The sequence below is a fragment of the Protopterus annectens genome, chromosome 5.part1 (genome assembly GCF_019279795.1).
Source record: "Protopterus annectens isolate FY-2018-M chromosome 5.part1, PAN1.0, whole genome shotgun sequence".
Lineage (NCBI taxonomy): Eukaryota > Metazoa > Chordata > Ceratodontiformes > Protopteridae > Protopterus > Protopterus annectens.
The window spans coordinates 685,173,810-685,200,358 of NC_056736.1; the positions used below are offsets into that span (position 1 = coordinate 685,173,810).

The window sequence follows — 26,549 nt, forward strand, 5'->3', positions numbered from 1 at the left end:
GCTCTCCAAGGATGCTTGGCTAGCCACCCTAGATCTAAAAAGAGGCCTACCTCCACATCCTGTCAGGGAATCATGCAGGAAATATCTCTGCTTTAGAGTAGAATCTAAACACTTTCAGTTCTCTGCTCTTCCCTTTGGCTTATCTACTGCTCCCAGAGTTTTCACAAAATGTCTGGCTCCGGCCATTGCCTTTTGCAGACAAAGGAATATTCACTTTTACCCATACTTAGATGACTGCCTTATTCAGGCAGACAGCCAGGAAAAGCTGCTCAAGCACCTGGCCTTTGTAAAGCCCCTACTAACCTCCCTAGGGTACACAATCAATGAAAAGAAATCCAAACAGGTGCCCACCCAAATCTTCCTGGGAGCAAGTCTGAACACAGCATCCCAGATGGCATACCTTACACCAGAGAAACAAATTTTCCTGACATCCTACTTCTCCCAACTAGCCACCAGGCCCCAACTAACTGCAAGGAAGATCCTGCAAGGTCTAGGGTTCATGGCATCTTGCATACTACTCATTCCATATGCCAGACTGCATATGAGGAAACCTCAGTGGTAACTAAAGAGCCTTTGGTGCCAACACTGTCAAGACCTGGAAACTCTTCTACCTATAATTCCTTGCCTCAGAAAGGACTTTATTTGATGGGCAACAGCATGCTCCCACAAAAAGGGACTGCCCTTCTGCCCCCCCCCCCTGCTGCCCAGACCCTCACCACAAATGCATCAGACTATGCTTGTGATGCACAACTGCACGGCAGATGCATACAGGGCCAGTGGAGAACACAACAAATCCCTCTGCACATCAGTCAAAAAGATGGCTGTGCAGCACGCCTTGATAGCTTTCAAACCCCTTCTCCCTCCAGGGGTTCTCCTGATCAAAACAGACAACACCACTGTGATGTGGTATATTAACAAACAGGGAGGGACTCACTCCTACCCTCTACGCAGGCTGGCCATGACCCTTTGGCTTACAGCCTCTTCCCTGCAACACCTGTTAGCACAATTCCTGCCAGGGTCTCTCAACTCTCTGGCAGACCATTTAAGTAGAAACCTTCTGGACCCACACGAGTGTCAACTCAACAGAAGTACCTTCACCCTAATAACTCAGAAATGGGGAACCCCGAAGGTCGATCTCTTTGCCTCCCACACAAACCATCAGCTCAGCAAATTCTGCCCCAGGGAGCATCACTGTACGGCTTGGAAAGTGGATATCCTGTCCCTCCCCTGGGTCAATTCATCAGTCTATGCCTTTTGTCCCCTACCTCTCACCCCAGGGTACTGCTCAAAATAAGGGAGGAAAAACCAAGGATCATTCTTATAACCCCAGACTGGCCCTGACAACACTGGTACCCCTTGCTGTGCAGCCTGTCCCCACTGCCTCCATGGCATCTTCCTCAGAATCCAAACCTCCTGACCCAGAGGGAAGGGGAATTCATGCTTCCCAAATTGCAGACACTCAGTTTGGCACCTTGGCTTATTCCCTAACCCCGAACCAATCTGCCATCCTCAATAAATGGGTTCTGGATGCTATCCATGAGGCCAGATGTCCTAGCACCAAAAAATCTTATGCTGATAAATGGATAAGGTTCTGCACCTGGATCCGGGCTAAGGGAGCCAGTACGGCACAGCTCTCCCTCTCATCCCGGATTACTTAGCTGACCTACTACACAGTGATCTCTCTTTCTCTTCTATAAACATTCATGCCTCTGCTATTTCTGCTCATTTTCCCACTGAGCAGCCCCTTTTCTCACACCCATTGATCAAACAGTTCCTCAGAGGGGCTAGCAACATGAGGCCCCCAGAAGGGCACCGACACCAGCTTGGGACCTTAACTTTGTCTTGGAAAAGCTCACCCTGCCCCCTTTCGAACCAGCTTCTTCTGCAGAGCTAAAATTTCTCTCCTGGAAGACAGCATTCCTTCTGGTCATCACTTCAGCCAGAAGAGTCTCTGAGCTGCAAGCACTCATGGCTGTGGAACCCTTCATCATCTTCCATGCTGACAGGGTATCCCTCAGAACTAATCCCTCCTTCATGCCCAAGGTGGTGTCCAGTGTGGCTCTCCACCAATCCTTTCATTTGCCCACCTTCTTTCCTAATCTGCAGATCAAGGGGGAAAGGATTCTTCACTCTCTAGATGTGGACACACAGCTCAGGTTCTATTTGGACAGGACTAAATCCTTCAGAAAGTCTGATCAATTGCTGATTAGCTTTGCTACAGGGGCAGCAGGCAAAGCCATCTCCAAGCAAACCATTTCCAAATGGGATAGCACACTGCATCCATTTCTGCTACAAACAGCATGGAAAGCCTCCCCCCAAGGGGTTCAGGATACACTCCACCAGAGCAGCCTCCACCTCTGCAGCTTTCCTAAGGGGAGTCCCCCACCAGGGACATCCTGGAGGCTGCTACCTGGACATCTGTTCTCACTTTTACCAAGCATTACCACTTGCCTCTATTCTCCAAATCTAGGGCAGGGTTTGCCTCTGCAGTCTTGCAGGGCATCCTAGCCAGCCCCTAGTTTACTTGACTGCCTCCACCCATTTCCTCAGCTTTGGGAATCTACTGAAATGTGATGACTGCAACAAGTTAAACACAAAGAACATAGTAGAGTTGTGTGCACTTAACAATTTAAACACAAAGAACATAGTAGAGTTGTGTGCACTTAACATAAATGTAGATGTTTGACTGTATTCACTGTTGCGGTCCTGGTTTCCCTCCCTCTATCCCCCTTTTCTCTTTCTCCTTTTGTTACCATTCTTCCCTGTTGTTCTCCTTTCTTTACAAGGGGTGTATTGGTATTTAGTTTCCACTGGTGGGGTTCTTCCACCAGAACTTGGCCTCCTACTTTGGGGGCTCCTGACAGGTTTGGGCAAGAAAAAGGGATGTAAATGCGTTGGCTGCCTTACTTTATACTACTGACAACCTGACATCAGTCCTCAAGCGACAGCAACCGACGCAGCAATACTAAGTCTCTGGTATTTGGGCCGGCCGAGGGCTACCCTGGCAGGGATAACCCAAATGTGATGACTGCAACAGTGAATACACTCTATCATCTACATTTATGGTACACAACTGTACTTTCTGTGATTACACAATAGTTGTAGTAATCTGAAAGGATGTGCAGTAGTCAAAGGCTTATGATATCACATTCCCAGCAACATAAAGTACTGTTTAATATACTTTTGTTTTGTGGCCATAACAGGCCATTGACTAAATTTCTGAATCAGTACTGAACTGTGGCATAAAATTACGTAGTCTGTGTCTAATTGTAAATTGAAGATTTATGTGACAATCTGAATACCAAAATGGTGCAGGTGTGAATGCAAGAAACTTACCAAAACTTAGGATTACGTTTTCCTAATGTGTTGCAGTCTCTGACTTTGTAGTTGTGTTAGGTTGTGTAGCTCAGTGCGTTGTGCAGATTTGGAACATAGCCAGCTTTTCCCTCATGTAATAAATAGTGATCTAACAGCTGGAAGTAACAATAGCTGCACATAGCAGTTGTAACTTCAGTTTGTACTGAATCTGCACATACACACATTGTGCCAGTGTTTAGTATGCAACATACACACATTGTGCCAGTGTTGAGTATGCAACACTTGGGTGTGTGAGGGATACAGCATTGCTTTATTTAGTTTGTGGGTCACGTGTAGCCCACCTCATCAACTTTGTATACACAGCTGTGTAATTGTCATTCTGTTTTCTGAATTACTAGCCATTGTTATGTCTTACACTTGGCCACAAATCCCCTTTGTGAAAAAGCACATGGTTTTATGAATCAAACCTTCATTTGTTTTTGACAGAAGGTCATCAGGTTTAAATTTTGTTTTGACTGCTTTTTTTTTTTGACATGGATCAGTTTCCCAACTGTAGATATCAAGACCGACAGCTCTGCTTCTTATGAGCCAAGTCAGTGGGCAGATAAATGTATGAATGAAGAAGTGTTTTTATATAATGCACATGAAGAAGTGGTTTCATAATGTATAGAATTCTGTAGGTTATTGAATATGACAGTTTACTTACTAGCTCTACAACTTGCGTGTACTTAAGGCATCAACACGCTGTGCATTTGTGAAGCATCCATTTACCATTTCTTGACATCACCCTTCTTGCAATGGAGATGTATTCTTTTCCTTAAGGTTACCCAACTATGAATACTTCAAATTGTAGAGTGGTAATTTTAACAGGTGACCACCCTAAAAGGTATGAGTGAATGAATGTTTAACAAATTTGTTGACATGTTTTTTAACAGCTGTTTGCTCTGTGAATATCAGTAAATGAATGCATGTTATAGTTTTTTTTATTGTTATAACTTTGTAGTTCAAAGTGCACTTCCAACATTTTTTTTTACCTTTTCCTCTTTTTTTATTCCTTCTGTTGCCTTAGTACTCCCACCAGTGCTGGTTCCACGGAATAGTGAGTTCAACCCTCAGCACAGCCTCCTTGCCAAGTTTCGCAATGTTTCACTTCACAGCGAACCACTGATGCCACATAATGCCACGTTTCCCGATTCCTTCCAGCAGGCTCCATGCACACCTTTCATCTCCTCTCCAAACAACACCTTTTCCCAGTCACCAAGCACCATCAGCTACCCTAATTCACCAGGAAGTTCTGTTGGTCCAGGAAGCCCTTATCAGGTTACAGGTGAGACAGAGTATGTTTGGTATTAGTAATGTCAGGTGGTCGCGAAAATGAATGTTTTATCACTTATTTGGTTATTTATCTACTTAACTTTTTTTGACCTAAGATGTCTATTTCAGAAGATGCCACTATCAGTGGGTTCCCATGGAGAAATAAATTTCAAACCATACATAAACACACATGAGGACATGCTTGATGGCAACTAGTAGAGAATCGAAGCACTTACTGGGGAGTTTATGTTTACATTATGTAAGGAAACACATTTTTTGTGATGACTGCAGTAATGCCAGTATTTCTGTTGCATCCTAATGCAGTTGTTCGCATTAGTGGCAGATGAAAGTTAGGGATCAACTCCATTGCTGCAGTATTTTGCAACATTGGAAGTGTCTGTGATGTCCTTCAAGGATGCATCTGCAGTCTTTACAAATGGGTTGTCCTGTCGTCAGGCAGCCCTTCGGTCGGCCGGATTCCAAAGTCTGGCTCTGGCTTCGGCTGGTGTCGCACTTCACCCGACGTCATTGCGGCAGTTATTTGGGTATAAAGGCATCAGCCAACGCCATTTTCCTCAGTCTTTCTTGCCGCGTGGCGCCCGAAGCAGAAGCTGTTCGCAAGTGCCGGTCGGTCAGATCCAGAGATTACTACTACCGAATACTACTTCGAAGACTTCTATAAAGCTAAGTACCCCGTTGGGGACTCTTTCTTGCCTCAGCCGATGTCAGAGAAAGTTAATAACTGTTTATCTTGTGGGAAACAAATACCTCATAAAGATTTCCACTCCTATTGCATACATTGTTTAGGCCCAGACCACGACATAGCAGCTTGTCTAGCCTGTGCTTCTTTTAACCGACGGACGCTTAGACGTCGGTCGGACTTTGCTGAACAGATTTTCGGCTACGATTTTGCCTACATTATGCCGTCGGATCCTCCGACTACGCAAATTACCAAAAAACGCAAAGAAAAGGACCGACACTCGCGGTCCGTGGTTTCGGCCGAAACCGCGGTTAAGCAAACCACGAGTGTCTCGGTTTCGGCCAAAACCGAGCAAGCGGTTCTTTCTTCAGCCGAAACCATGCCTTCTACCGAGGCCTCTTCTAACCTGGTAGAAACGGCTTCTGAAATCCAACCTTCTGTTGCGGTTTCACAGGATTTATCAGACACCATTCCCCTGGATGTTTCAACTCCTGCACGTGGAGCTGCTAGGCCTACTCCAGCTATGTCTATTAAGGCCTTTGCCAGGGCTAAAGCAGCCAAAGCATCAAAACCTGTGCCTGCCAAGCCCCCTTCTCTCAGGCCCAGCACCAGCTCCCACATGCTTTCTTTGGCTGAGGATCTCATCTCTTTAATTCGTGGAGCCCAGCCTCATCCAGACAGGGCCTCTCTCCCTCCTCCAGAAAAGAGGCCTAGAGCAGAGCCCCCTGAGCCAGTATCCACAGATGATTCCTCTGATGACTCAGAACATACAGACCCTCCTGAGGCTTCTTATTCTCCTTACGAAGACTCTGATGCTGAGGAGTCCATCCCTTCAGCCTCTCCTCCTGAGGAATTTTCCTTTGGGGAAACTTTGCATGCTATGAGGGAACAATTTCAGTGGCAGGGCCAAGATTTCTCAGACTCTAGAAAAAGGCTTAGGACCTTTCTACATTTGCCACAGCATAGGCCTTTAGCTATACCTCCAGTTCTTTCTGTAGTTGATGATGCATTTAATGATGCTTGCACTGCTCCTGATTCTTTACCTCCGGCTCCTGCTAAGCCCGATAGGTACTACAGGGTCCCGGACACTCATCACCACTTATATAAAGCTCCTTTTGCAGATCCAGAGACTATCTCCCAGGGTCCTAAAGCTGTAGCCGCTACTTCTTCTAAAACCCTCCCTCTGAAAGGGAATCCAGGTCCTTAGAGAGATGGGGTAAAAGTTTACACCTCTGCTACTTTGTCAGCTAGAGCTTTGAACTGCCAATTTCATATGATTCAATATCAAGAGTTTATGCTTGACCAGTTGACTAAAAAGCTGTCCTCTGAAGAATCTTTAGATAAAAAGTATGTTCAAGAAATGGTACATAACATACAGCAGGTTAGTAACCATTCTTTAAAATGTGGCTATGATGCACTGGAGGCTTCCTTTAGATCAGCCATGACTGGCACAGTTATCAGGAGGCATGCATGGTTGAAAGAACAGGCATTACCAGACCATGTCAAATCTAAGCTTTTGGATGCACCTATGGACAAGGTCAATTTATTTGGTTCCCCTGCACAGCAGGTACTAAAAAAGATGGAAGAGAAGGCGAAATCTGTACAAACGGTGAAAGATTTCTTACAAGTTCAACCTCCAAGGTTTAGCAGGAACTGGCCTTCCAAGAATTGGTCCTTTCCGGAATCCTCTAAGGCACAAAGAGGCAGGAATAGGCGCTCTAGAGGCAGAAACCAATCCAGGGGTGCCTACAGGGGTCGCCAGTGGCAGGGTAACAACCAACGAGGCACGGATACAGCCACCACCACTACAACAACTCAATCACAGTGACTTGGCGGTGGCACCGCCTACCAGGGAACAACTAGAAGCACCCTTAGGCGGAAAGCTAACCTTATTTTCAAGAAACTGGCACTGCATTACAAGAGAAAAATGGATTTTGTAAACTATAGACCAAGGTTACAGGTTCCATTTCCATACTCTACCAGAAAAGAGAGGAATGCCAAACCTACCACCTACTCAAAGGGCAGAAGCTCTAAAGCAAATATCTCAATTATTAAGAATGAGAGCTGTGGAAAAGGTACCATCTATGGAGCAAGGAAAGGGATTTTACTCCAGACTCTTCCTGGTACCAAGAAAAGAAAACAAATGGAGGCCTATTCTGGACCTGTCCGCTTTAAACACATTCCTCATTGTCCCAAAATTCAAAATGCTGACCCTACAGCAGCTTCTTCCCATGCTGGGCAAGGAGTCTTGGCTGGTAACTCTAGATCTCAAGGAGGCATACCTGCACGTCCCCATAAGACCAATTTGCAGAAGATACCTCAGATTTCTTGCAGGATCAGAGCATTATCAATTCTCAGCATTGCCCTTTGGCTTATCTACTGCGCCCAGAGTGTTCACGAAATGCCTGGCATCAGTAATCGCTCATTGCAGACTTCAGGGGATTCAAATCTATCCCTACCTGGACGACTGCCTGATACAAGCGGACAACAAAAACAAACTAACAGAAGACTTACAAAGAGTCATCTACCTGCTGCAAGCCCTGGGATATACAGTCAATACAAAAAAGTCAAGGCTGATTCCATCACAAAGAATAACCTTTCTGGGTGCAGAACTGAACACATCAAAACAAATGGCATTTCTAACTGCAGAAAAGAAAGAGCAACTTCCTCTCTACTTCTTGGCATTAACAAAGCAGAACCATCTAACTGCAAGAAAAGTGCTGCAAGCTCTAGGCTTCATGGCATCCTGCATAATACTGGTTCCTCATGCCAGGCTGCATATGAGAAAGCTACAGTGGTACCTAAAGAATTTGTGGTCCCAGCACAAGCACAGCCTAGAAACCAAAATTCCAATGATTCCATGCCTGAAACAGGAGTTCCTATGGTGGGCTCAGGCCTGCCAATCAAACACAGGATTGCCCTTCTGCAAAAGTCAACCAAGACAAACCATCACGACAGATGCCTCAGACCTCGGATGGGGGGCACACATGCTGGGCAAGTGCATTCAAGGCCTATGGGCTCAAGACCAGCTGCATCTGCACATAAATCTAAAAGAAATGATGGCAGTAAAATTGGCAATCCAGGCATTCAGACCTTTTCTCCAAGAAGGCCAGTTGAGGATAAGGACAGACAACACCACAGTTATGTGGTACATCAACAAACAGGGAGGCACACACTCATACCCTCTATGCCGGCTGGCACTGGACCTATGGGATGTGGCTCTGAGCTACAACATTCAGTTACAGGCAATTTATGTACCAGGGAAGGAAAACATTCTAGCAGACATATTAAGCAGAACTACAACAGATGCCCACGAATGGATGCTGCATCCGGACATCTTCAAAACCATCACAAGAAAATGGGGATTACCTCAAATAGACTTGTTTGCATCCCCATTCAATCACCAGTTGAAGAAATTCTGCACAAGGACTTACCACCCACTTGCTTGGAAGGTGGACTCCCTCTCTTTCAGTTGGAAAAGCCTGGCAGCATACGCATTCCCACCACTTCCTTTGATACACAAGGTGCTTCTGAAGATCAAGGAGGAACGTCCGAGGATCATTCTGATAGCCCCAAACTGGCCAAGACAACATTGATATCCACTGCTGAGGAGCATGTCCTGGGAACAAATATGGACACTGCCCCTGATCCCATTACTGCTAACACAGAACAACTACAACATCCTGCATCCAAACCTAAAAACTCTGCAGCTAACTGCCGGGAACATTACATAACAGCAATTAACCCAAATTTATCCCAAAGGGTTAAAGACATAATCCTGGAGGCTCATAGACCTTAAACAAGAAAGAATTATGCAGCAAAATGGAAAAGATATCTCATCTGGAGTACTGCAAAGGGGCAAGATGTGACACTGGTGAACATAGCCAACATCCTGGAGTACTTGGCAGAGCTCTACCATACAGGCCTGCCCTATTCTTCCATCAAGATACATGCATCAGCTATTTCCGCAGAATACAGCTTGGATCCTCCTGTCTTCTCGCATCCTCTGCTCAGACAGTTTCTGAGAGGGATTAAAAATGTAAAACCTCCCAGGAAACCTCCATTGCCAGCATGGGACTTGAACTTTGTGCTAGAAAAACTGACTCTTCCTCCTTTTGAACCCGCAGCAACAACAGAATTACAATACTTATCCTGGAAGACTGCTTTCCTGCTGGCAATAACTTCAGCAAGAAGGGTCTCTGAACTACAGGCATTAATGGCAGTGCAACCCTTCCTGATCTTTCATCAAGATAGAGTGTCCATGAGAACAAATCCTACATTTATGCCTAAGGTGGTATCCAGAGTCTCTTTAAATCAGGCTATCCACCTTCCTACATTCTTCCCCAACCCTCAGAACAGGGGAGAAAGGCTCTTACATACCTTGGATGTACACAGACAATTACGCTACTACCTGGACAGGACAAAAAACAATAGAAAAACTGACCAGCTTCTGGTAGCATATGCAACAGGAAAGGAAGGAAAACCAATTTCTAAACAGACAATCTCCAAATGGATAGGAAATTGAATTAGATTTTGTTACTCCTACCATGGGAAGAAAACTCCAGAGAACATCAGGCCTCACTCCACAAGGGCTACAGCCACTACCACAGCTTTCTTACGAGGAGTGGCTACCAAGGACATTATAGAGGCTGCTACTTGGACCTCCATGCATACATTTGCCAAGCATTATAATTTACCTTTATACTCTAGATCCCGTGCTGGTTTTGCCACTGCTGTTTTGCAAGGGATCCTAACTACACCATAATCTCTTCTCATTTCCTCCTCCCCTAGTTTAGCTGTGGTATTCTACCCATTTGTAAAGACTGCAGATGCATCCTTGAAGGACATAGTACAGTTTTGTACCTACCATAAATGTAGATGTCCGAGAGGAATGCATCTGCAGTCAGGATTACCCACCCTCCTTCCCCTCTGAGGTACTCCTAGGGTATTTGCCAATCTTCAGCTAGCTTGGGGGGGATCTATTATGGTGTATTTGTTTGTATATATGTACATACATGCTTATTTTGTGTGTTTGCTCTCTACTATTTGGAAACTTTGGCATTTATCCAAATTTAGCCATCCAAGAGGGCACCTGGCATCTGGGGCAAGAAACACTGAGGAAAATGGTGTCGGCTGATGCCTTTATACCCGAATAACTGCCGCAATGACGTCGGGTGAAGTGCGACACCAGCCGAAGCCAGACCCAGACTTTGGAATCCGGCCGACCGAAGGGCTGCCTGACGACAGGACAACCCATTTGTAAAGACTGCAGATGCATTCCTCTCGGACATCTACATTTATGGTAGATACAAAACTGTACTTTTTGATTAGTAGCCCCCCCCCAAAGCTTTAGAATTGGTTTGATTAATTGTATGTTGATTAAACTAGACATGATTATTCATAGTAGATCCAATAGGTGTCATAGTGTTGCAATGGATAGTGTTGCACCTCACAGCAAGAGGTTATCTGTTTAAGTTCTCAGCTGGGATGCCATCTGTGCAGTGTCTGCATGTCTTCTCTGTGTTTGCTTGGGTTTTCTTTGGGTGCTCTGGTTTCCTCCCACTTTCCAAAGATGTGCAGCATGTGGACTGGACACTCTAAATTGACCATAGGTGTAAGTGTGCATGCAAGTGCATGGTACAGAGGAACAGCAGCAGCAGGACTAGCCACCCGCCATTGTGAACTTCGGCTGTAGATTATTGTGACTGTTACAGGGACACCTTGACCCCATGTGTAAAAATGGGGAAAAAGGGGTTGCGATGGATGGATCCAGCTGATGGATACTCTGTAACATGGCATTTGCTGACAAACAGGTTAGCCTTTGCCTTTCCTTTATTAAAATATGCTGTCACATTTAGTAGTGCACCTTGGCATCATGGTGAGTTAACCACTTCATTGCATCTTCTTGTAGTCCATTCTTAATTATTTGTGCCATTTTTAATGAAAAACTTTGTAAGCTTTTTGTGCATGTTGAGTGCATTCTCTATAAGCTGAGAATTTGGGAGGAGGAAAGATTAATCTTTGCTGTAATTTGTGTGACATAGTCTAGAATCTGGAAATAAATTATTCACAGTTTCCTAGCAGTTTAGGTCAAGATACAGAGAAAACCTAGTTTATCAGTGCAGTTTTAACTTTGTTTTCTAGTAAGCGTAGTGAGCTTTGCTTTACTCTTATTACTCATATTTCATAAGATCAGTTTTATATATATAGATATATATATATATATATATATATATATATATATATATATATATATATATATATCTGTTTTGTTCTTTGGTCTGGTCTGACTCTTAGTTTACACAAAGAGATTGTATCATGCACAAGATTCAGAAAGGTTGTATTGAAGAACTGCACAGCGTCAGCAAGTGGTAACATGCAACACAGAATCTAAATAATGGACCCTAGCTCTTGTTTAAAACATCCCGGTTCAAACTTGGTCATATTTCTAGGACTGTGTAAAGGGACATGGTTTATACCTGATCATATTTCCGGTACCTTATTGCTTTGTGAATTTTATCATGACCCTGTATTGGAATTGTGTGTAGTTGGTCAGGGTCACACATCACTTACAGAACTGGTCATTACTCGTGGTCACACATCACTTAGAGAATTGGTCATTACTCATACTATACAATGGTTAGCATGTACTTTTTTTTAACATCTTTATTAATCATCACATTTTAATCAGTAACATGGGTGTACATACAAAATAGGAAACAAACCATAGTAATATTTTCCATTGTTATTTTTATGCAGTATACATATTTTCTTTTTATTCATTTTAATTCAATCCAATTTTATATAAATTGCTTGATCCTGCCTTCCCTTAAACCCATCTCAAACTCATGAACATTATTCTGCATGTATTTGTCCAACAAATTGCATTTATTTCTACATAATTTTCTCCTTCCTTTTCTAAATATCTATTCTCAAGTTGTTTTGTTTTGATTTATGATATTCAGTACTTCAGTTACAGTTAATTTAGATTTAACTTTCCATTTTCTAATAATTGCCTTTTTTGGTAGCCAATAATATTAAACTTAGTAAGACCTTACTATGTCTAGCAAATTCAGATCCTGTATCTTTGCTTAGAAAGAATCATTTCCTTAGTTACGGCCATATGCTCCCCAACATTTCTGACCAAGTACTATGTAGCTGCCAATGCATTCATTTCCAAAAAAAAAATTCTCTCACTTATCTCTCTTTCTGTCTGTCCTTCCCATCACACTTTCAGCATTTGCTGTCTGCCTAAGTAAGAATTCTGCAAAGTCTGCTTGGGGCATAAAAATATGTATACAAGCACTTCCATGTAGAAAGCTTAAAACTTTCTGGACATTGTTGCATATTTTAAGAGCCATTCAGATGCCCTGCCATTGTTTCTTTATAAATTCCCCTTCTATTATCTTCCCAATCTTTTCTAACCTCCTATGATTGATTTTTATAGCTGTCATACAATATTTTGTATACCCTACTAATTATACCTTCTTTAACCAGATGTTCTGTTATAGATTTAACTAAAAACTCCAGCCAAACTGGTCTTTCACTTAGCACTCCGTATCCCTTTCTATTTGCCTATACATTATCAGTCCATGACAGGGAAAGTAGTCTGTAACCTGCAATTTAAACTTCTGCTTCGCCTCTTCCATTTTGTTACCTTTTCCTCCTCAGTTATTTGTCCCCAATACCTTAGTTCCTTTGCTAATTTCCACCAGTAAGTTCCAGTTCCCTCTTGCCTATTGTCTGTACGCCTACTTGCAGTCATCCCTGTGAGTAAAATCTCCTTTCTCCATTTCCTTGTTGGCTTTGTTCTTCTAATGCTTTCTGTTACGTTATGAGTATAATAGTCTGTATGGTTGCTGTTATTTTCCTTAAGGAGCTGCATCTAAAGTTCTACTTTGTCATTATTTCTTGAACTCTACCTCCCATTTCGTAGTTAATAGTTAGTTACTAGGCATACAGACCAGGAGACCATTAAAGCGCCTAGCCCAAATTCCCATTTGCTTTTTCATGTACACCTGTCAGACCATTTACATTCTATGTTAACATTGTCAGAGTAGCCATTATTGAAAAAAAAAGTTATTACTCCCATCTAACAAAATACAAATTCTCAACAGACTTTAATAAATACACGAACAAACATCCAAGATAAACGCTGACAAGCTCAAATTTACATTTTCATCCCACAACTTCTTCAGTTAAAATTTCCTCTCCAAGCCACCACCTTTATACAATCGGCAATTAATCTGCCTCACATCACAACCTCTCCAGGTGACTTTCATGGGCCTCCTGGTTTGCGGCCTGCTCACATGCAGTTTTTACAAGATTAAGAGCTACAAATAATAAATAAATCGATAAAATAAAAAAAGTATATCAAACTATACTCTTTACCATTTTTCTAGCCATATTGATCCTAGATCAGGTTGTAATTGTTCTTCATTTCATGTAGGATCAGTATGGCTAGAAAACTGGTAAAGAGTATAGTTTGATATACGTTTTTTTATTTTATCGATTTATTTATTATTTGTAGTTCTTAATCTTGTAAAAACTGCAAGTGAGCCAATTTTCTGTGGAAGACTGAGGAGAAGTACTCCAGATGCATGTCTTTGTAATGTAATTTTTATAATAGAATCCCGTTGTTGTCCTTTAATATTCAGCAGGGTATCATTTATGTAGTTGCTTGTTCTTTCTCCATTTGAACCTGTTTCACACTTTCATAACTTATTTCTTCAGTAAAAACTTTCAGACAACAAAAACCTAAATCAGTTTTCAGAACAACCATCTAATTTTAATGTACAGCAAACACACAGAAGTATGCACATTTTTGAAAGAAAAAAGTTTTCCCCTCCAGATAGGATCAGTTGTCCCAAATCAATGGCTGCACTCTTGGGTGTTACTTATCCTAATGTTAGGATACCCATGCTAAATTGCAGTTTAGAGCCTGTGTTTTACTTTACACATATTACTTTTTGTCCTTTTCTTTTTTCTATTCATCTCCCGGATGTGAAAAACAGCTTGTATGCTTTCATTAAACATTTAACTTTTAGCCAGTTTACCTACAAGCAATCAAAGCATCTCATTTTTGAAGAATATATATTGAAACTGGTAAGTCGAAGACCCTATAAAACATAAAACATCTTTTTATGGGGGCAAGCCCCCCTGCACCATCCATGTGAGGGTTAAAGCCCCGTCACCATCACTAAATTATGTATACCAACTCAGTGGTTGCACCACAGTGAAGAAAAGGTGAATAAATCTCCAGAAATCACTCTTCCCTTTTACACATTGCAACACACTGGTGAAACTCACTGTATTATTAAGATTTCACAATATAGCGAATCATCCACCAATGCGTTGACCATCTGTACCTGTTCCATTTTATCATTAAGAAAAAGTAAACTGGCTATCTTTAAATGCATAAATTAAATTGTGCACTCTTATATATTAAATGCACTAAGGCTACTGAGGAGGCAGCTATTTTTGTAATTTATTCACTTCCCATAATATATAGAGAAGGTCAGAAGGAGTTGCATTGTGTCTTTGTGGACTTGGAGAAAGCATATGACAGGGTGCCTAGAGAGGAATTGTGGTATTGTATGAGGAAGTCGGGAGTGGCAGAGAAGTATGTAAGAGTGGTACAGGATATGTACGAGGGTAGTGTGACATTGGTGAGGACTGCGGTGGGAGTGACAGATACGTTTAAGGTGGTGGTGGGATTACATCAAGGATTGGCTCTGAGCCCTTTCTTATTTGCAGTGGTGATGGACAAGTTGACAGATGAGATCAGACAGGAGGCCCCGTGGACTATGATGTTTGCAGATGACATTGTGATATGTAGTGAGAGTGGGGACCAGGTTGAGGAGACCCTGGAGAGGTGGAGATATGCTTTAGAGTGGAGAGGAATGAAGGTCAGCAGGGCTAAAACAGAATATATGTGTGTAAATGTAAGGGAGGGTAGAGGAATGGTGAGGATGCAGGGAGTAGAGTTGGTAAAGGTGGATGAGTTTAAGTACTTGGGATCAACAGTTCAGAGTAATGGTGAGTGTGGAAGAGAGGTGAAGAAGAGAGTACAGGCAGGGTGGAATGGATGGAGAAGAGTGTCAGGAGTGATTTGTGACAGACGGTTACCAGTAAGAGTGAAAGGGAAGGTCTACAAGAGGGTAGTGAGACCAGCTATGTTGTATGGGTTGGAGACGGTGGCATTGACGAAAAGGCAGGAGTCAGAGCTGGATGTGGCAGAGTTAAAGATGTTACGATTTGCACTGGGTGTGACTAGGATGGACAGGATTAGGAATCAGTATAAAGAGGGTCAGCTCAGGTTGGACAGTTTGGAGACAAAGCAAGAGAGGCGAGATTCCGTTGGTTTGGACATGTGCTGAGGAGGGATGCTGGGTATATTGGGAAAAGGATGCTAAGGATGGAGCTGCCAGGTAAGAGGAAGGCCTAAGATAAGGTTTATGGATGTGGTGAGAGAGGACATGCAGGCGGTTGGTGTGAAAGAGCATGATGCAGAGGACAGGAAGAAATGGAAACAGATGATCCGCTGTGGCGACCCCTAATGGGAACAGCCGAAAGTAGATGATGATTCACTTCCCATAATTTCAAACTTCATTTATTTTTACAGAACTGCTTGCCAGTGTTCTTTTAAATTGTTGATTACACTGTTCATTATATATTTCACTCGACACACTAATTGAAATGCTCATTGTACATATTACTCAGAACACACTGTTCTGTCCTCATTAATTACTTGCGCCTGTAGATTCATCTTCTCCAACTGAAAAAAAGTTACTAGCTTTGCAAATGCAACAGATGATCCCTGTAGAGTTCATTCAAAACATGCTAGTCAGATCTGTTATGACTAATTGCATGCAGCTGTTTTATTCCTTATGTTTGGCTAAAATGGGGCTAATAATTAAAACAAACAGCTAATAAGTTTTGCAAATACTAGAAATAAATATCAATAATAATTCAATAATTTCAGTAATACTAGCGTAAACAACAGTTATTGTACTTCCAGACTTTTTTCAGCCACTTCTTGCAGAACCACACTTTTTAGTCTAAACTACATCTAATGGAAATGGAGCTTTACACTTCTCCCACTGATTCACCAGTTTCACATCATTGCTAGTTTTCCTCCCCATCATATCAACCTCCCAATACTGGTTTCTGGTTCAAGTGCAGTGTACGCCTCATTCTTCTAGTCAGCTTCTTTATTCTGTCACTATAGCATTTTCTTTTAGAATAATGGAAAATGTTTCACTGTCATATTCTCTCTGTGGGCTTTTTATTGTCAAAAAAATGAGAAGCTGAGTCCCATTCAGTTTGCTGGCTCACTGTTTGTTGCTCCCATTCAGTTTGCTGGCTCACTGTTTGTTGCTCCCATTTAGTTTGCTGGCTCACTGTTTGTTGCTCCCATTCAGTTTGCTGGCTCACTGTTTGTTGCTGCCATTCAGTTTGCTGGCTCACTGTTTGTTGCTCCCATTCAGTTTGTTGGCTCACTGTTTGTTGCTCCCATTCAGTTTGCTGGCTCACTGTTTGTTGCTCCCATTCAGTTTGCTGGCTCACTGTTTGTTGCTCCCATTCAGTTTGCTGGCTCACTGTTTGTTGCTCCCATTCAGTTTGCTGGCTCACTGTTTGTTGCTCCCATTCAGTTTGCTTGCTCACTGTTTGTTGCTCCCATTCAGTTTGCTGGCTCACTGCTTGTTGCTCCCATTCAGTTTGCTGGCTCACTGTTTGTTGCTCCCATTCAGTTTGCTGGCTCACTGTTTGTTGCTCCCATTCAGTTTGCTGGCTCACTGTTTGTTGCTTCCATTCAGTTTGCTGGCTCACTGTTTGTTGCTCCCATTCAGTTTGCTGGCTCACTGTTTGTTGCTCCCATTCAGTTTGCTGGCTCACTGTTTGTTGCTCCCATTCAGTTTGCTGGCTCACTGTTTGTTGCTCCCATTCAGTTTGCTGGCTCACTGTTTGTTGCTCCCATTCAGTTTGCTGGATCACTGTTTGTTGCTCCCATTCAGTTTGCTGGCTCACTGTTTGTTGCCTAGATTTCTTTTCCAAATTATCTTTCTTAGCCTTTTCTGCATCCAAAAATGTCTTTGATTCCCAAGAAAAAAATATTCTGAAGAAAGCTAGATAAAACAACTTGAAACTTACAGCTGCCTCTCGCTAACCCTGATTGCAGGGATAAAGGTCCTTCTCTTCTGCCTTTTCTATAGTGAATAATCATTTTCCACAATCACTCTGGTGTCCATATTCTTTTAACATTTTTTCTTTCTGCTGCAGTTTTGTCAAGAGTAGCTCTTTCTGGAAGACTTCCAGGATGGCTGCACATTGAAAAACAGTTTAATTTCAGCTCTCCCAGTGTGAAAAACAAACTGAGGAAAAAGCCAGTAAACTTGTATTTTTGGGTAAATTTCGGTAACTGGGTTAGTAAGTGTACTGCCTGGAAGATAGCAAAAAAAACACTGGGAAGAATTCAGCAGCTGTTCAGCAAAAAGCAGTGCAAGCTCCAGCTTTGGTGCAAGATGTGGCTTCCAGAAACCTAGAGGAAAAATAAGTCATGTGTACTCAGAGCTGAATAAAATAAATGAAAGACTGATAGAGTATATTAACTCAAATAACAAAAGGCTGGATAAAATGGAGGAAGCCTTAAAAAGATATTCAGATTAGGTAATGAAACTACAAAAATTAGAGGACAAAATAAAGAAAAGGCTGGCTGAATGTCAGACTGCTCAAGAAGAGATGCTTCAAAAAATAATAGAATTGGAGGACAGAGCACACAAGGAAACCCTTGAGATTTTCTGTCATATCAGAGAAGTTGGGTGGAACAGACTGTATTAATTCTATGAAAGTGTAAATAAGCAACTGGGCTAGTATTCCACAGCAGGAATTGTTAATTGAAAGGTCACATCGTATGCGGAGTCTGCATATATATTGGAAATATTGGACTTCCTGTGGTCATGTGAGTTTCCTCTGGGTGCTCCGGTTTCCTTACCATATTCCAAAGGCATGCATTAGGTGGATTGGACACACTAAATTGGCTGTAGGTGTGTGCGTGAGTGAGTAGTGCAAATAAACTACCATGGCAGAGCTAGCCACCTGGCTGTGTAAACCTTGGCTCAAGATGATTGCCACTGCAGAAGTGACACCCCGACTCCATGTGCAAAATGGGAAAAGGGGTTGAGGATGGATGGATGGATCGTATGAATTCTACAAACCTGGCCATGGGAAAGCAACCTAGACCTTTAAAAGTAAAGATGCAATCCTACCAGCAGAAGGAGTTGATTCTGGCAAAACTGTGGCAGAAGGACAAAGTACTAAAAGTGGGAGACAGTAGAGTGTTTGAGAATGATTAGTAACTGTACACCAGGAAGAAGAGGAGTAAATTTATTCCACTAATCAGGGAATGTTGAGAAGCAGGTACGAGGTTCAAGTTGTTGTACCCAGCTATTTTTAGAATATTCTTTCCTGGAAGGACAAAATAATTTTTTGATACAGAGCATACTAAGGAGGAAATACGAAGATTTGTCCAACAAAAAGTAAGTTATGAAACAGAAAGAGATTCTGCTTATTCTTCTGGTAATAAAGATCACAGAGAGATTGTGCCAGTGAAACCTTTTCCATCATTTCAGCAAAAAATGCTTGAGAGAGAGAAAAAAGCACAAGAGTTGGCTAGAAGAACTGGGAGTACATTGGAAATGAAGCAGAGATTGGGTCTGGGAGATGGAGATCAACAGGAGTTAAACTAGCAACTAGGAAATTTACAAATAAATGTGGGATTACAAAGCATTAAATATGTTTTTGAAACATGATAGAACAAAAAACCTGGAAATATTGGACTTTCTTGACTTTGTTAAACTTGTATGGGAATCCAAAGCATATGCTGTACTTCATGCCATTAATATTTGGAAGAACATTTAGGAGGCGAAGAGGAGGGAGAGAGTTTAACTGTGAAAGTAAAATACATTTTTTTCTAAATAGTAATATTTTCATAATGCGTGAAATAAACTGCGAGCTGTAAAGTAAAGTTTTCTCAGTTATTTTTGAATGTAATGGGGATACTAAAGTAAACAGGTGCCTGTGTTTTTTTCTTTTCTTTCTTTCTTTCTTTATTTCTCCTTGTTTAGTTTTAAGAACTGTAGGTACTGCAGTGTAATAAAAGAAGAAACGTCTGGTCAACAGAGCAGGATACAAGAAAAATGTATGTTTTTTTTTTCTGCATAGTGGAATGACTGGATTAAGGCCCTTGGACTGATCTAGTAATAAGTTTTAAGAGAAAGCAAATAAATAAAAAAGAACATTGTCTAGCAAATAAATGAGTGCTTGTAGAAGAAACTCTTTATCTGGTTCTCATGTTTCCATGGGGACAATCTGGTAAAGAGCAATAAAAACAGAATACTTGTTTTTTTTCTATGGCTAGGAGATAATGTTTTCTGCATGCATTCAAGTGTTTCCCAATCTGCGAGAGTAATAAAAATGAGACAAAACTGAACAGTACTTAGTAGAAGCACAGGTTGTACCATGGGCCTTAGCATGCATAACCTTCCTTTTAGGTTAACCCAAGTCTGTAAGTGTGGCTATCAGTCTGGGACAATTGTTCCTTTTAGGAGGGTAAAACTTCAATATTTGAAGATGTACATAGTTTTGTGTGTTAGTATTAAGTTAATATGCTTTAGGGGTGTGTTGAGCATGTGTGCTCATTTTTTTGAGGGCTTTCAATAAAACAAAAAGTTTTGTAAGATGTGACTTAAGCCCAAATGGATATGGCAAGAAACAACTGTATAAAAGATCAACTTGCCAAACATTAATGTATGCATGTAACACAAAAGCTGGAACTAGACACTTAACAAAAAAATCTGTTACACATAAAAGATTTGAATAACATTTTTTTGACATTATGATGCTTTCTAGATTATCTTTAAATGTAAATGGCCTCATATATATATATATATATATATATATATATATATATATATATATATATATATATATACACAAAAAAGAAAGTTGTGAACTACATTAAAAATGTAGAGTGCGAATAGCTATGCTACAGGAGACATCTGGAAAGAACTGAACATGTGAATTTGATAAAGAAAGGTTTTTAAGACAGTTATTCAGCAGAATACCTGGGACAAAGGAAAAGTGAAGCACCTATATTAATTGCAAGAGGAGCCCCAATAGTGAGATAAGAGTATAAAAAAGTTAATAATGGTAGATTTGTAGTACAAAGGGGCTACTTGCAAGGGAGAAGGATTACGCTGGCATATATTTATTTTTCACTCAAACTATGGTAATGGAGCTTAAGAAAATTCTGGGAGAAATGATCAACTTTCAGCAAGGAATATCAGTTACAGATGGGAGATGGAATTTGATTTTCATAGGTTCATAGGTTAGTACTAGGCTATCAGTCCTAGGGCCTATACAAGCCTAGCCATAACAATTCCCTGGCTATTTCTTCCCACAATATTTACTTCCCTGGACCCCAGTAAAGATGTTTCTGTGGTGCCTAGAAGGGAAATATAATAAAGGAAGGTAGATTTTTGAAGAAATGTATGACAATATTTGGCATGGAAGATGTGAATTCAGTAGTAGGCTTTTGGAGTGAATTTACATATTATTTCCCAAGATGCAAAAACTGGTCTAGACTAGGTAGAACATATATTTCACAGGTATGTATATTTAATTGAAAGTTGTGATATGCATCCAATAACTCTTTTAGATCATGCACCAGTAATAACTAAAATAAAACTGCAGAGCAATGAAATAAAAATGAGACATTGGCACTTTCCCACCTATCTGTTGAAAAGAGAAGAATTTAAGGAATGAGTAATGGAAATTATTCAGGCGTTATTAGAGAAGACAGAAATTTCTTTTGAAAATACAGCTAGGGAGTGGGATAGAATTAAACTGGAGTTTAAAATAGGGTGGAAATGAAAGAAAGAGAGAGATGGTTAAGTAATAAGCAACAAGACTTATTTAGAGGGACTGACAAAAGTTAAAGTGTTGCAGAACATGAGAAATCTCACAGAACAAGAAGAGGAGAAATTGCAGAATGTTAAATGGAAAATAAGGGATTACCTCAGTAACATGTGTGAGTTTGGAAAAATTACTGTTAAGCAACTGTTTTCTGAAAGCAACTTCAGAGCAAGCAAACTTTTAGCACAATGACTTAGGCAACAGAAATAAAAGGGGTTGTCGCCACTAAGCTTAGGGAGCCAGGTTCCTATCAGTCAAACTTCTGCAAGTTCGAACCTCATATGGTCGAGACCATAAGTTCGAATTTGCAGAAGTTTGAGCATTTCAATGGAAATCTCTGTAAGGGGGGGTTTCCATTTTGTTTAATGTGGTGCGATCCCAGAGTTTGTATATTTAATTAGTGGGGGTGTGGGGTGCAGGGGGGCTTGCAACACCCCCTTCTTTACAACAGTTATTTTCTTTTTTTTCTTTTTTATCCATAGTCAAAGTTTAATTTCGAACAGGATGGTTCGAACATTCCGTGTTCGAAGTTATTAAACTTTGACTATGTGATATAGACCCTAGGGAGCCTGTAATAAGGCAGATAGTAAGAGGTACTAGAAATGTTTTGAAATTTTTATGAAAGTCTGGTTAAAGCAGAGAAATATGGAAATCAAGAAAGAGTACAAATGGAAATGTTCATGAAAGAATTAAATATGCCAAGGTTACCAGCAGTTATTCCTAGTACATTCTTGTTGTGATGGCAGGTAACTTCATATGCTGTTAGCTACTTAAACTGCTTTAGTATGAAACTATTTTTGGTGAGATGTATAATAAGTAAGCCTATGAAAAAAATCTGCATATTATTTAGGAAATGTGAAAAATCATATGAATGCTTCTTTATTTGCATTTTTGTTTACTTAAATTGCGTTAGTAAGAAGAAAACTTCTTGGAAGGGTGTGCAATGAATCAGTAATGTATGAAAAAATCTGTGCCAAGGTTTTCCTAGTCTGTACATGGAGCTGGAGAGCAACAGTAAAATATATTCTGCTTGAACTGGACAGATAGTCATGGGGATGTTGTCTCACCTTGAAAGTTCCAGAATCTATACTAAACCAAGTAGTGTGGTTCCCTATTAAAATGGCGGCACTCGTAATACTGAGTGCTGACACGGTGAAACAAAGTTGCAAAAACAGGAGAGCATATCTGAGACTTTGCTCTTCTCCTTTACTTTTGTAGTGGGCAAGCCCCCCTGCACTCTCTGTTGTGGGGGACAAGTTCCTCTCTTCCCTCAAATTTATATATACTACCTCTGAGATTGCTGTATCTTGGAGAAAAGGGAATATTCCAAGGAATGGCCATCTCAGGCTTAGCGTATGTAAGCCCATTGTTTTTATACATTCACTCTCCTTGTTTTGGGACTCACTTTAGTGAGGCCCAACTTTTCAAATGGTTACCAGTAGCGTATGTGTAAGAAAGGCAAAATAGACTGTAGACTGAAGAATGTTAATGGTGTCTGGTAGGGATCCCAGGAATGGACATCGTATGCAAAGATGTTGCATTGGTGCAGGACATTAAGAAAATGAAGAGGAATAATTTGCAGGTACGTCAGTATTCTAGCCAGATATGGAAGGTGGTCAGATGTACTTGTGTCCATCTGCTGAAAAGTAGGTAGAAGAACAGACAATCACCCACACCATCCTCTTTTTTTTTTTTTTTTTTTTGCCACTAAAGTGAATGGTTAGCTTTTATCAATCATTCAGTCAGATGGTTGCTTCACACTGGCTGATCTGAAAGAACAGTAGACATTTATTTTTGGCCATTCAGTGTTCGTTGTGTATCATGCATGCATTTTGTTCTGCCATTCATTTATACTGACTATTCCCGACATTTTTGGTCCCTAAAGCTGTCACCAACAATGGTCTTGAGGTAGACAGGCTACACATATTGACTGCCAATTATAGTTCCTTTTTTTCTAGATGGGAATAGTGATGCTGTGGAACGTGAAGATTATGTAACTTTCAGTAATAAAGACACATTTAAGATGAACAAAGAAAACTCAGGGCTTTCACACAGTACTATAAGCTTTTGACTTTAGCTCAGGGAATATTTACTTCTGCCTTGACAGTAGACCCCTCTCAAAAAATAAAAATAGACCATAGGTCTTAACTGGAAATTTTCTGTACTTGTTAAGCATCTATTTGTTCTGATTTCCTGCCAAGGAGTGTATCATTTAACTGATTTATTTGCAGATTTCCTTCAAGGATGCATCTGCAGTCTTCACAAATGGGTTGTCCTGTCGTCAGGCAGCCCTTCGGTCGGCCGGATTCCAAAGTCTGGGTCTGGCTTCGGCTGGTGTCGCACTTCACCCAACGTCATTGCGGCAGTTTTTCGGGTATAAAGGCATCAGCCGACGCCATTTTCCCCAGTCTTTCTTGCCGCGTGGCGCCCGAAGCAGAAGCTGTTCGCAAGTGCCGGTCGGTCAGATCCAGAGATTACTACAGCCCGATAGGTTCTACAGGGTCCCGGACACTCATCACCACTTATATAAGGCTCCTTTTGCAGATCCAGAGACTATCTCCCAGGGTCCTAAAGCTGTAGCAGCTACTTCCACTAAAAACACCCTCCCCTCTGAAAGGGAATCCAGGTCCTTAGAGAGATGGGGTAAAAAAGTTTACACCTTTGCTACTTTGTCAGCTAGAGCTTTGAACTGCCAATTTCATATGATTCAATACCAAGAGTTTATGCTTGACCAGTTGACTAAAAAGCTGTCCTCTGAAGAATCTTTAGATAAGAAATATGTTCAAGAAATGGTACATAACATACAGCAGGTTAGTAACCATTCTTTAAAATGTGGCTATGATGCACTGGAGGCTTCCTTTAGATCAGCCATGACTGGCACAGTTATCAGGAGGCATGCATGGCTGAAAGAACAGGCATTACCAGACCATGTTAAATCAAAGCTTTTGGATGCACCTATGGACAAGGTCAGTTTATTTGGTTCCCCTGCGCAACAGGTACTAAAAAAGATGGAAGAGAAGGCAAAATCTGTACAAACAGTGAAAGATTTCTTACAAGTTCAACCTCCAAGGTTTAGCAGGAACTGGCCCTCCAAGAATTGGTCCTTTCCAGACTCCTCTAGGGCACAAAGAGGCAGGAATAGGCGCTCGAGAGGCAGAAACCAAACCAGGGGTGCCTACAGGGGACGCCAGTGGCAAGGTAACAACCAGCGAGGCACGGATGCAACCACCACCACTACAACAACTCAATCACAGTGACTTGGCGGTGGCACCGCCTACCAGGGAACAACTAGAAGCACCCTTAGGCGGAAAGCTAACCTTATTTTCAAAGAACTGGCATTGCATCACAAGAGAAAAATGGATTTTGCAAACTATAGACCAAGGTTACAGGTTTCATTTCCATACTCTACCAAGCAAAAGAGGAATGCCAAACCTGCCACCTACTCAAAGGACAGAAGCTCTAAAGCAAATATCTCAATTACTAAGAATGAGAGCTGTGGAAAAGGTACCACCTTTGGAGCAAGGAAAGGGATTTTACTCCAGACTCTTCCTGGTACCAAGAAAAGAAAACAAATGGAGGCCTATTCTAGACCTGTCCGCTTTAAATACATTCCTCATTGTTCCAAAATTCAAAATGCTGACCCTACAGCAGCTTCTTCCCATGCTGGGCAAGGAGTCTTGGCTGGTAACTCTAGATCTCAAGGAGGCATACCTGCACGTCCCCATAAGACCAATTTGCAGAAGATACCTCAGATTTCTTGCAGGATCAGAGCATTATCAATTCTCAGCATTGCCCTTTGGCTTATCTACTGCGCCCAGAGTGTTCACGAAATGCCTGGCATCAGTAATCGCTCATTGCAGACTTCAGGGATTCAAATCTATCCCTACCTGGACGACTGCCTGATACAAGCGGACAACGAAATAAAACTAACAGAAGACCTACAAAGAGTCATTTACCTGCTGCAAGCCCTGGGATATACAGTCAATATAAAAAGTCAAGGCTGATTCCATCCCAAAGAATAACCTTTCTGGGTGCAGAACTGGACACATCAAATCAAATGGCATCCCTAACTGCAGAAAAGAAAGAGCAGCTTCCTCTCTACTTCTTGGCATTAACAAAGCAGAACCATCTAACTGCAAGAAAAGTGCTGCAAGCTCTAGGCTTCATGGCATCCTGCATAATACTGGTCCCTCATGCCAGGCTGCATATGAGAAAGCTACAATGGTACCTAAAGAATTTGTGGTCTCAACACAAGCACAGCCTAGAAACCAAAATTCCAATGATTCCCTGCCTGAAGAAAGAGTTCCTATGGTGGGCTCAGGCCTGCCAATCAAACTCAGGATTGCCCTTCTGCAAAAGCCAACCAACTCAAACCATCACGACAGATGCCTCAGACCTCGGTTGGGGGGCACACATGCTGGACAGGTGCATTCAAGGCCTATGGACTCAAGACCAGCTGCACCTGCACATAAATCTAAAGGAAATGATGGCAGTAAAATTGGCAATCCAGGCCTTCAAACCTTTTCTCCAAGAAGGTCAGCTGATGATAAGGACAGACAACACCACAGTTATGTGGTACATCAACAAACAGGGAGGCACACACTCATATCCTCTATGCCGGCTGGCACTGGACCTATGGGATGTGGCTCTGAGCTACAACATTCAGTTACAAGCAATTTATGTACCAGGGAAGGAAAACATTCTAGCAGAGATATTAAGCAGAACTTCCACAGATGCCCACGAATGGATGCTGCATCTGGACATCTTCAAAGCCATCACAAGAGAATGGGGATTACCACAAATAGACTTGTTTGCATCCCCACTCAATCACCAGCTAAAGAAATTCTGCACAAGGACGTGCCACCCACTTGCTTGGAAGGTGGACTCCCTATCTTTCAGTTGGAAAAACCCGATAGCATACGCATTCCCACCACTTCCTTTGATGCACAAGGTGCTTCTGAAGATCAAAGAGGAACATCCGAGGATCATTCTGATAGCTCCGGACTGGCCAAGACAACATTGGTATCCATTGCTGAGGAGCATGTCCCAGGAACAAATATGGACACTGCCCCTGATCCCATTACTGTTAACACAGAACAACTTCAACATCCTGCATCCAAACCTGAAAACTCTGCAGCTAACTGCCTGGAACATTACATGACAACAATTAACCCAAATTTATCCCAAAGGGTTAAGGACATAATCCTGGAGGCTCGCAGACCTTCAACAAGAAAGAATTATG

General features: G+C 41.7%; 1 protein-coding gene across 3 annotated transcripts in view; it reads left to right on the forward strand.

Annotated features, from left to right (window-relative positions):
- The window catches only part of SMAD9 (SMAD family member 9), a 435,289-nt gene that overhangs the window by 253,488 nt on the left and 155,252 nt on the right, over positions 1–26,549 (forward strand). For all 3 annotated transcript variants that reach the window (XM_044073312.1, XM_044073309.1, XM_044073311.1), the window contains exon 3: positions 4,388–4,645. In XM_044073312.1, coding sequence (XP_043929247.1) covers positions 4,388–4,645 — 258 coding nt within the window. The remainder of the gene's footprint in view (positions 1–4,387; positions 4,646–26,549) is intronic.